At 40.8% G+C, this 10266-nt stretch overlaps 2 protein-coding genes across 2 annotated transcripts in view; one reads left to right on the top strand and one right to left on the bottom strand.

The window, feature by feature from the left end:
• Nucleotides 1-4024, bottom strand: part of ska3 (spindle and kinetochore associated complex subunit 3) — a 10061-nt gene extending 6037 nt beyond the window's left edge. Inside the window, exons 1-7 of the mRNA XM_005745329.1 lie at nt 3760-4024; nt 3610-3671; nt 2670-2841; nt 2117-2546; nt 1922-1983; nt 271-470; nt 6-184 (exon numbers count right to left, since the gene is read on the bottom strand). Coding sequence (XP_005745386.1) covers nt 6-184; nt 271-470; nt 1922-1983; nt 2117-2546; nt 2670-2841; nt 3610-3671; nt 3760-3877 — 1223 coding nt within the window. The 5' untranslated portion in view covers nt 3878-4024. The remainder of the gene's footprint in view (nt 1-5; nt 185-270; nt 471-1921; nt 1984-2116; nt 2547-2669; nt 2842-3609; nt 3672-3759) is intronic.
• Nucleotides 4025-4053: 29 nt separating this feature from the next.
• LOC102208094 (uncharacterized) lies at nt 4054-10145 on the top strand. The gene is made up of 7 exons (XM_005745287.1): nt 4054-4111; nt 4694-4747; nt 4873-4975; nt 5080-5161; nt 5293-5482; nt 6717-6920; nt 9204-10145. The coding sequence occupies exons 4-7, from the start codon at nt 5109-5111 to the stop codon at nt 9930-9932; spliced, it is 1176 nt and encodes a 391-aa protein (XP_005745344.1). The 5' UTR covers nt 4054-4111; nt 4694-4747; nt 4873-4975; nt 5080-5108; the 3' UTR covers nt 9933-10145.
• Nucleotides 10146-10266: the final 121 nt, after the last annotated feature.

The raw sequence follows: 10266 nt of genomic DNA, 5'->3' as shown, positions 1-10266 counted from the left end.
CAGACTCTAGGTTGGGCATCACTGGCATCTGCTTGTCCTCTAAACCCGTGGTGGATATATCGGGCACATCATATTCCCAGGTGCGTTTGAAACCAGCTGCTCTGTTACAAGGTGGGGATGGAAGATCCAAGGTCTGGGTGTCATTATCCGTTTGCATAACGGATGGCTCAGGCTGCTGTGTGCTCTAAAAAAATTAAATAAAATTAAAAAGGTGATGTGAAATCAAAATGTCAGAAACAAAAACACACACAGTTACATTTCATTTCTTACCTTTTTGGTACTGACTAGTCTGTTCACGTACGGCGTTTGAAATGCTGGGACTTCGGGTGTGGCAGGTAGGTTGCCAGGGTGACAGGGGAATTCTGGGACACCAGTGCCTTGTGCAGTTGGAGACGAGTGACCGTTTGTCTTTTTGATCTTGAATCCCGGGGTAAAAAACACAGGCGGCTCTGGTGATTCCAGCTTTTCAGCTGAAGGTAATCAAAACAATGTCACAGGAAGATATTTAGAACCATTTCACTGCAGTGCTTTCTCTTAACAGCCTGGTGCCGTTTCTCTACATGTGCTACTTTTATTTTTCAAAATATAGGTATTTTAAATACATAGTATAGAATTTTTAATACCTTCAGGTGGCATCTTTGAAAAACAAGCAACGTTTCAGATAGAAAAATGGTGCACTGACAAAGCCTTGAGCTGTTTAATAAAAACAAATGTAGTTCTCGAGTACTTAAAGCTCTATCATTTTCTATGAAAAGCTCGTTTTGGTCAGTGTTTTTTTATTTCTCTTTTGGACGTCAGATTTCGCTGAACAAAATGTTCAGTTCATTTTTTTTTCCAGATCCAAGTAGTGAAAAAATCTGCACAAGTGTGATGTGGAAACTTGTAGTCTCCACTGGCTAAACGCTGGGGATTTTGTATCATTATTAAACTTAAGACAATGAAAACATAACCATATCCAAACATGTACTTTTTAATTAACAGGCATCAGAATATGTCATGACATAAGATTACTTACAACTTACTAATAAATAAATAGTAAGATATTTTAAATAGTTTATAACACTCGAAAAAACACTGTTTAGAAAATGTAAGATGAAAATAAATGCAAAGGGAAACATCTGATCATAAACTAAGTGCTGGATAAAGTCATGCAAGAAAAAGACAACTGAAGAAGAGAAACATCTTGTTTCCTGAATAGTAAAGACATCCGATTTCTTTACTAAAGATGTATACTTTATACATTTGTGTGAAAAAAAAAAAACGTTTTCACTGAACTCTGTTCAGTCCTGTGAAAAGGTGAGTACACCGTTCCACAGAAACTAAGATCTTAAATAGCAGCTAATCAAATAGCATTCAGGCAGGGTGGTTATTTGGGATCGTTTTGCAGACACAGGTCCTGGACACCTTGAAGTCATTCATCATGAATTTCTCTGTATGCCAAAGGATTCTAGAATCAAATGTGAGACCATCTGTCCGACAGACAAAGCTTGGCTGATACTGGGTCATGCAAGAGGACAACGATCCCAAGAATATCAGCAAATCAACAACAGAATGGCCGACAAAGAAAAGAATCAATGTGTAACAATGGTACAATCAAAGTGCAGAGCTTAAGAGAGCGGTGCATAAACGGCCACAGACTTGATGTTGTAAAGAAGAGTGGGCCAAAATTTCTCCAGGACAAACTGACAGACTGATAAAGTTATACAGACAATTACTTCAAGTTATTGTCTGTATATTTACTTCAAGTTATTACTTCAAGTTATGGGTCTAGACGTGTCTACAAAGTACTGAATCATTGGCCGTACTTAGTTTTTAAACAGGACAGCGTAGAGTTTGGTGAAAACTTTCTCTTTTCCATGAGTGTAGATGACAGTCACCTATTGTGGGGTGAAGAAGAGCTATGAGGTTGACAGTTTCATACCTTTTGTCTGCAAACTGTCTATTAAAGCGTTCACTGGTGGTTCAGTTGTGTCCTGTAATGGTCTGTTGAACAAGAAGAGACTCATAAAGCAGGAAAAAGCAGTTTTACACAGTAAAGTCTTAAAGGACCTGCAGTAGTAACACTACAAACCCTGAGTATGGCCGACAGGGGTCATTATAGTTCATACCACTCTACCTTGGTTGGTTCTCAGTCTTCTTGAACAGATTCATGGTGAAGTCATTGTTCAGACACATTGTGTGCTCTGTGATGCCAAAGTCATGCATCTGGGGTGTTTGGAGTTCGTAGTCATCCATTCGGAGGTTACATTTGGGGGTAATGGGCATGGGCGATGGTAGAGATGCTTTGAGTGAGGGTTGAGGAAGGTTCATCTCAGGCATTTGGGGAACTTCTGAACACCACTCAGTCCCAGTCAGAACTCTCCTTAGGTGCAGTTTAGACAAACCAAAATCAGAGAGCTGTGGAGTTCGCAGCACATCAGTGTTGGGCAGCTCTGGTTTTGGAGCCATTGAGGAAGGATTCCCTCCATCCTCCTCCTGATTTTCCTCTTCTACTGAGTCGTCATCTGCTTCTTCATCTTTAGCCTCCTCCGCCTGATCTTTAGGCTCTATATAAGAAAAAGTGACAATAAGAACACCATAAATGCATGTCGCTTTTCTTTTAAGTGAAAAGAAATCATTACACGTGATTACCAGTGTTATGTAGTCGTTTTGCCATTGTTAATACTTACTGGTTGATCTCTGGGTGTCACAGGGAGCTTGGTAACCATAGTTCTCGCAGTGTCTCTTCAGTCTCTCAATGTCCTTGAAGACTTTCTGGTCCATTACTCTACACGCCTTAATGAAGCTGCTCGCCTCATTATTCTTTGCTTTCTGCTGAGCCAAGGCATCCTGGATCTGTCCCTACCCGAGAAGAGACTAGAAGTGATGAGCACTCACCATTCAAAAATGAACCGCCCGACCAATTTACAATTTTAGTCTTCAATAAAGATATTGCTATGAATAATCGGTTTATAAATGACACACAGATATTCTTTATGATGCTTGAAATAAGCGTCAAGTTAACAGAAGTCAAAGACGTGGAAAACCTTTGGCAGGTAAAGACTTTATATTATTCTCACTTCAGTGGAGAGTTCAACAATAGCAAAATGGTTTTACCTGCAGTAATACATAACGGGTAGTAATTTTGTAGGTAAAATCAATAACGTTTTGTACGCAGTTACACAGCACAGAAATGCAATTTAATTTTTATGCCTTCTGAATAACTGTCTGAACAAGTGCACTCAGGCATTTCAAATGACAAGACTTGCTTTTATAACGATGCAGGCCAAACTATATTTAAAAGACAGGCAATAATTAGAGAATAACCACATTTATCTTGGCCTTTTGAAAGGGTCTGTCTCTGAGTTGGGAGCCACTGTAAAGGATGTAAAGGTATAATAGACAATCGTGTATCAGCCACAGTTCTACCTTTAATATGTTAAATACAAAGTTTGCCTAAAGTAAGATTTTGAGTGCAGGACTTTTGAATGCATTTGGTTAATTTTACATAACGCATTTAACGATCTTTGTTGCAGCTGCTGATAAAATATTGCATTGTCGCGCTAACGTGTGTATATGTCGCCACCTTTAGATGCAATTTTAAAAAAAAAAAGACGTGCTAACTTTTACCTTCAGGTTCCCCACGTCACAGTTCAGTTCATGATAGGCTCGCATCGCTCTGGCTGTCTTTTCTGAAATAGAAAAGAATTCATATTGAGATATGTGCGATGACTTCACTGTAAGCGATTTAAGCAGCCTGTGTGTCAGGGTGTTTCTCACCGCTCTCGTCGTCGTCGCAGTTGCGGTTTTCAAATGCGAGCTGGAGCTTGGCTGTCTCAGATTCCAGAGTCACTGCCAGCTTTTTCAGCTTGCTGAAGAATTGTGTAGTCGAGTCCATTTTCAGGTAAAAGTCCGACACGAGCAAAAGCGCACTCAGTTACTCTGAAACCGACGTCAGACCTTCAAAGGCCGTTTGTTTATTGTTTCTACGTCGGCAGAAAGAAATAAATTTCAATTTTGGCGCCTCTTCCGGTATTAAGCGGAAGACACTTCTTCTTCTTCTTCTTCTTCTTGGGTTTTAGTGTTTAACGTGCAAAGGGTTTTATTCGCGCCCCCTGTGTTAACAGACAAGGTAAAACTGACGAACGTTTGATATTTTTCTATTTGACAGCGCATTTTAGTGGCATGAGTATATGGTTACGTCTTCATATCGTGCTCGGCATTGTGACACTGAAATATTTATTATATTTTTCAATCGACTTGACTCCATTTCAACGTTGCTTTTGTCTTAATACTCCCTGACCTTTTATGCAACCTACATCAGAAGATGTTTCTGGAGAATTCAATTCAAAATGCTGTGCAAATAAACAGAATGGAACAGAGAAGGATATCATGTGTAGCAAGTATAAAGATTAGATGCGCTTTTTTGTACAGTATATGTTATTTTGAATAGTCTGCAATGCTATATTTCAGGACAAATAGAAGATGACCCCTCCTTTTATGTGAGATAATGCTCCAGGTCTATATTAACACATTCAGTTGCCTCCATTTTAAAGAGATGTCAATATTGTTAGGCTCCACATGCCCCAGAAATAACCCGGATAAAAGGCTAAATACTGAGACCATGCAGCCAGGAGATGGAGCTGTATAGACCCAGAGAAACTGAACCCAGGAAACCTCTGATGAATAGAGGATCTTGTGTTTGTCTCCACAGCCTGGATCTGCACTGGACTAAACGATTGGAAAATGACATGTACTATTTATACAGGTATTATGTGAAAATATAACACCTGCAATACATGTGCACAGGTGAACATGCACCTCTCAGCATTTCACAAATGTTAATCTAGCTTTACATTAATCTGTACGCATCACTTTTTTCTTCCTCTCAAGTTCAAAAAGGTATTGTAGGTGGAAGGCGCTTATCAGATACACTGATTGTATATAAATAGCGCACTGTGAAGGTCAGCACAAACCTGCACACCGAACAAGCGAGGTGAGGTGTAAAAAGAACCAGAGGATTTTTGATCTGGTAAATGTCACAGTGATTTACACCAACTTCCATCATTTCTAAATCTCAACTGTTCATTTTCTCCTTAGATAACCTTCCAGAGGACAGCTCAGGAGCCATGGCGATGTTTGGAAAGGTTTTGGAGCCAGTGGGCTACATGCAGACTGTGAGGTGGGTTTTCCTCTTTGACATGATAATTCACATTGTAGCTATGCAAACTTATTGTTATATACAAGCGGTTTTTTTTGTCTTTTTTTGGGGGGGCTAAACCAGGAGTGTCTTTACTTACTTGCTGTGCACAGGGTCTTGGTCCAGGGCATCTGTTCCTATCTTGGTGGCAGTGCTACACAAGAGGAGACTGAGCTGGCCAAGAAGAACTTGGACCACATCGACCAGGAGCTGGGAGCAACGAGCTACGGCCTGCTGAAGGACCAGGAGGTCCATCAGCTGGAGAACGACCTGGCTGTGGTGTACTACCAGCTGGGCACTGCGGTGAGAAAACTCTACGACCTCATAAACACAATTTTATGTGCAAGGTTGTGTAATATAGCTGAATAAATGATGCAAAGTCTAGAAAAGAGACTATAAAAGCAAGTATTTCATTAGCAATGGTGATAATTTTATTATATAATTATTTAATGGGTATGCAGATAAAATGAGCAACTGGAACATCATGCCTCAAGTTCTGGGACGTGAACATTTTATCTTTATTCACTGATCCCATGACAGACAAATAAATAAATACATTAACATAAAACCAAACACAGACTGAATAATCCACAATTAAAATCAAAGAAAATAAAAAAAAAATGCTAAAAAGAAATCCTGCCTGTGCTCTCCTTTTCTACTCAAAACACTTCTTACATACGCCTATAGTCTAATATATGTGAAGTTTCCAACCTGTGGACCCTGTTCTGACTGGAAGCAGGTTTATTTATCAAAACCTGGGCCAAATTTTCAATTGCTAGCTTCACCGTCAGTTCTCTAAGGTGAAATTAATCCTGGGAAGTGTCTTTTTTATCAAATTGTCTGAAAACAGGGTGAAGGACTTGGAAGCACTGGTGGATGTAAAACAGTATTATGGCAATAAATTGGCATATATAAAGCCTGAAGAGTACAAATATTTAAAAGTAAAGCACAAAGACCCCTAAGCTTACACTGGGACTGCATTTGAATTCATCACTGTGAGTGTATTATGTAAAAATATGGGACCAGATGTATGATTAAAGCATCTGCTCATTTCTACTGACTCGTATTAACAGGCTTACGCCTTCTATTTTTCTCTTTAATTATTTCCGCGGCTAAGTGTGGCATTTGGTTATGTCATAAGTTTACAGGTATTTGAATTTGGTGCTGGTGGTGGATAGGGTGGCAAGGTGGGGTGGTAACAAAAACACAGGCAGCAAATGAATTCATGGAAACGTTTACCCACTGTCATTTTCTGGGTGGCTGGTTATTTTTGGAGTGAACGGATGAGAGATAATGAGACTCTTCATCAGCTAAAAGCTGCCAAATGTGAGTGCAAACACCTAAATTGATAGAAAAGGTGTTGAGTGTGAGAACCGGAAAAGCTTTATGTGTCCTTGTCCAGATTATTTACTAACATTCCTTCATATTAAAGGAAAATGCCATGTTTTTAATTTGACCTGTAGTAAACTGAAGTATAGAGTTTATTATTGCCCCGAACCACTGGGTTTTAGATGCACTCCATCTGCTCTTGTTTTAGGTGAGGGCCCAGTCAGACTTCACCAAGAAGGAGACTGAGGTGTTCCTGCAGTACGTGCAGGATTACCGGCTGGAGAGGCAGCTAACAGCACTCTACAATCGTCTAATGGGAGTGTCGGCGCTGACAGACCAGCCCCCACTGCTGGAGGAGGTCATACTGAGCCGCAAGCCCAAACGCTGGGAGCTGAGCGAGTTCTGCGTCAAGGTTAGTGGATGTGCAATGCTGATTGTGGAAGGGTGGTGCTTGGTGTGGAGGGGTATTTGTGATTAACTCATTTGGCTGCAGGGAGTCGGGGTCATTAAAGTTTCATTTTTTTCTTATTTGACTTTCATTATGCACAGGCACGCAAGCCTGAGGTGAGGTTTGTGCAATCTTATGCACAAATGCACACACACTTTTTTTTTGGCACATTTATCTTTGTGAGAACCTTCACTGGCAAAATGCATTATTTGGTCCCCCGATCAAACATAAATTTGCTTCGAACCTCAACCCCAAAATACTTCAAACAGCCCATTGAAGGACAGTCTGGAAAAAAAAAAAGAACTGTTCACTTTTTCAACACGCCCTCAGTTTCAAGGTCTAAAGCAGTTTGGTATCCCGTAAATACAAATCTCCAATCAAGTACAAACCAAGAGAAAGGAAAAATATATATAATTAAAAAACAATCCTGGAACTTCATTATATAAGATCCAAAAATGAAGACTCTATGTTAGATGCAGTCACATATATAACAGCACAAATATATCCAATCCCACTGAGAACAAGTTATGGAAAAAATGCAGGAGAGGAAAATGCAGTGAGAAGCACAGCTGTACCAGATTAACTATTAGTTTTCATAGCAAAAAAGATAAATGTGACAGAAAGGCACTGAGGTCCCGTGGGGAATGAAGCATGCTGCATCTGTCTTCTTGCTATGAAAATAAACTGAATATTTAATCTGCGGCGCTGTGACCTTCTCTTGTCTTTCTCGTGAGCTGAGTCGGCAAATTCCACCTTTGCCTGTGCTGGGAACAAATGTGTTCTGTCGCTTGCTTCGATAGATGAAGAGCTCAGGCTTTAAAGCTAAAATTAAAAAATCATTAGTTTCTTGTAAAGAAACTGAAAGGTTACTGGTTTTATTACCATAAAAGCATTTTCCTCCATTATGCACAGAATCAAACAGACTTCTTTTTTTCTATTTCTTACATTTAAAAGTGACCTGATGGTCACTGTGGGTCCTTTAGTCCATCTGTCATTCCCCTTGGCAAGACACACAGAGCCAGTCTGCTACATAACGACTGTCCAATTTTACAGGAAATGAATCTCCCAGAAGTCACAGGCTTGTTTGTTATATAAAAGCAGTTAGATGATTATCTTTAAACCATAATTGGCTGTGTGGGGTCAGCACTGACCTCCTTGTTATGAACAAAATGTAAGACGGTGTTAAAGGAAGCGTGCACACTTTACGCTGCTTGTCCGTTTAGAACAGTTGTTTTCTTCAGTCATCACCGCAGTAAAGAGAAGAGTTTCCATCCAAGAAAGTCAAATCAGTCCAGAGTCCACTTATTAAAGGGCTTAAATGTGGATTAGCCTTAATGCTGAAGCAGCTTCTGCTTGTAAACGGTGCCGAATGAGTAAATTTGTTTGCACGTTTCTCTTTTCAAGGACTGATTTGCACAAGTGCACTTATATAAAAGCACGTCGAGCTAACTGATGTGAAATGATAGTTGCAAAATGTGCCCTCATGGTGTGGTTTAAATAAAAATGAGAAAACGGAGCTTATTTTGCACACAGTGTATATAGCTGCAGGGTTTACTTTGAGAGAAGGACATTTTGAACCAACTATAGTAATCAAAGTCATGGCTGCAAATCATGTGGTCAAGCCTGAAGAGCCCGACCTTGCTAATCAAAGAAACTACAGCCAAGTTTCTTTAACCTTGAAGAACTTATCATAGATAAACATATTTTAGGTGATAACGTAATCTGCTGTGATTATGCTTCTGGTGCTGAAACAAGAACCAAAGCGATGTCATTTTGTCTTAAACCAGACAATCTTACATCTACATAAGATAATTACCCAAACCTGAAATAATAATGCTTTGATTATTATTAATATTATCATTATAAGAACCCTCTGTGTTGTCACTAAAGGAGCCTGACTAACACTGGATATCCACATAGTGCTTTTTTGGTGTAGGCCTTACTCATAAAGGTCAGGTTTGTTAAAGCCTTGCGAGCAGTGATTTTATTATGAATTACAGCTGTTACTCAGAAAGGCGACTGGGTCACAGGAGAACAGTCAGTTTGTCATGTGCATTGTCATTTTTTTCAACATACAGGGTTAGGGTGAGGTGTATTTACACCATTTAAAGGCAAAAAGCATGTTTCTTAAAGAGCTGTTTTGTTCCTGTGGTTCCACTTGCTCAGACTAAAATGCTGGCTAAAGGATTTATGGGTCATGGACACTTTCACATGTTCACGTTCTTTGTCTCCTCTTTTTTCTGACAGATAAATTTTGTCCTGGGCACTGGTCTGCTCTGCCTCTTCACTCAAGCTTCCCTAACAGGAAGAGACCAGGCTCTCCTTATCAAGAGCTGGTCTGACCGTATGGGCGCCCTGTACAGGAAAATGAAGAACACGGGAGGTCGCTGCTTAGGCTACTTCCTGGAGCAGGCGGAAGAGGATATACGGCAGCAGCTGCAGGAGGCCGTCCACAACCGATTGCCCCCAGACGAGGCGGCAGGGAGCATCCTGAAAACCCTGGAGAAGAATTACGATTGGCTGCGCTGGGCGGTGATGCTCCACCCTGCTGTGGGGCCCATGGACGAGGAGGAGGAGGAAGGAGGAGAAAATGAAGGTGAAGCGACAGAACGACAGCCTGGCAATTTGCTTTCCGTGGCATCTGAAGCTCCTATCCCCCATGTGGTGGCGTGCTACCGGGACACACCCACTACACTGGATAAAAGCCGCATCCACCAGCTCATCGTGGATTTGGAATGGAAGATCCCCAACCCACCACCTGAAGTGTACGCTTCCATAGAAGAAGACCCAGGCAGGGCTAGGCGCTACCTGGCTTCCCGCATGCTGAAGAAGCTGCAGGAGGGGTTGGGATCTGGTGTGGCCGTCCATGTTGTTCCGGGCAGGATGGAGATGAAATGCAACTTCCCTCAAGCCTCCTACTACCTCTATGAGTACAAACACCGGCTGGCCTCAGGCACCGTGTGTGTGTTTGGATGAAAGAGAGATCGTCTGCTGGTCTCATGCACATGTTTCATAATTCTGCTACACTATCAGCTTTAGATTTGTTGGTGGATATCTTGTGTACTATTGCCTCTAAATAAATATTATTTTAGAGAAAAACAACATGCACGAGTATTTGCCTTGCTTTATGGCTAAAGTCCAGTTTATTAAAACTTGGGTCTTATCTACACAGATGAGCTAAAACATTACAACCAATCACAGATGAAATGATTCTCTGAGCTATATTAGACAATAAGTGATCTCACAGTCATTTTGTTGAATGTGGGAGAAAAGTTGCATGTGTAGACCTGAGAGTCTGTGACTAGGACCA

This window comes from Pundamilia nyererei, unplaced genomic scaffold (genome assembly GCF_000239375.1).
Source record: "Pundamilia nyererei isolate P.nyererei 1_Seehausen unplaced genomic scaffold, PunNye1.0 scaffold00157, whole genome shotgun sequence".
Lineage (NCBI taxonomy): Eukaryota > Metazoa > Chordata > Actinopteri > Cichliformes > Cichlidae > Pundamilia > Pundamilia nyererei.
This window is presented reverse-complemented; position numbering and strand designations above follow the sequence as displayed.

Bases quoted from the DNA above. Each gene is read 5' to 3' on its own strand.
- LOC102208094 (XM_005745287.1), top strand. From the start codon at position 5,109: ATGGCGATGTTTGGAAAGGTTTTGGAGCCAGTGGGCTACATGCAGACT. The intron at 5,483-6,716 runs GTGAGAAAACTC...CTCTTGTTTTAG, and splicing joins ACTACCAGCTGGGCACTGCG to GTGAGGGCCCAGTCAGACTT. The intron at 6,921-9,203 runs GTTAGTGGATGT...TTTTTCTGACAG, and splicing joins TGAGCGAGTTCTGCGTCAAG to ATAAATTTTGTCCTGGGCAC.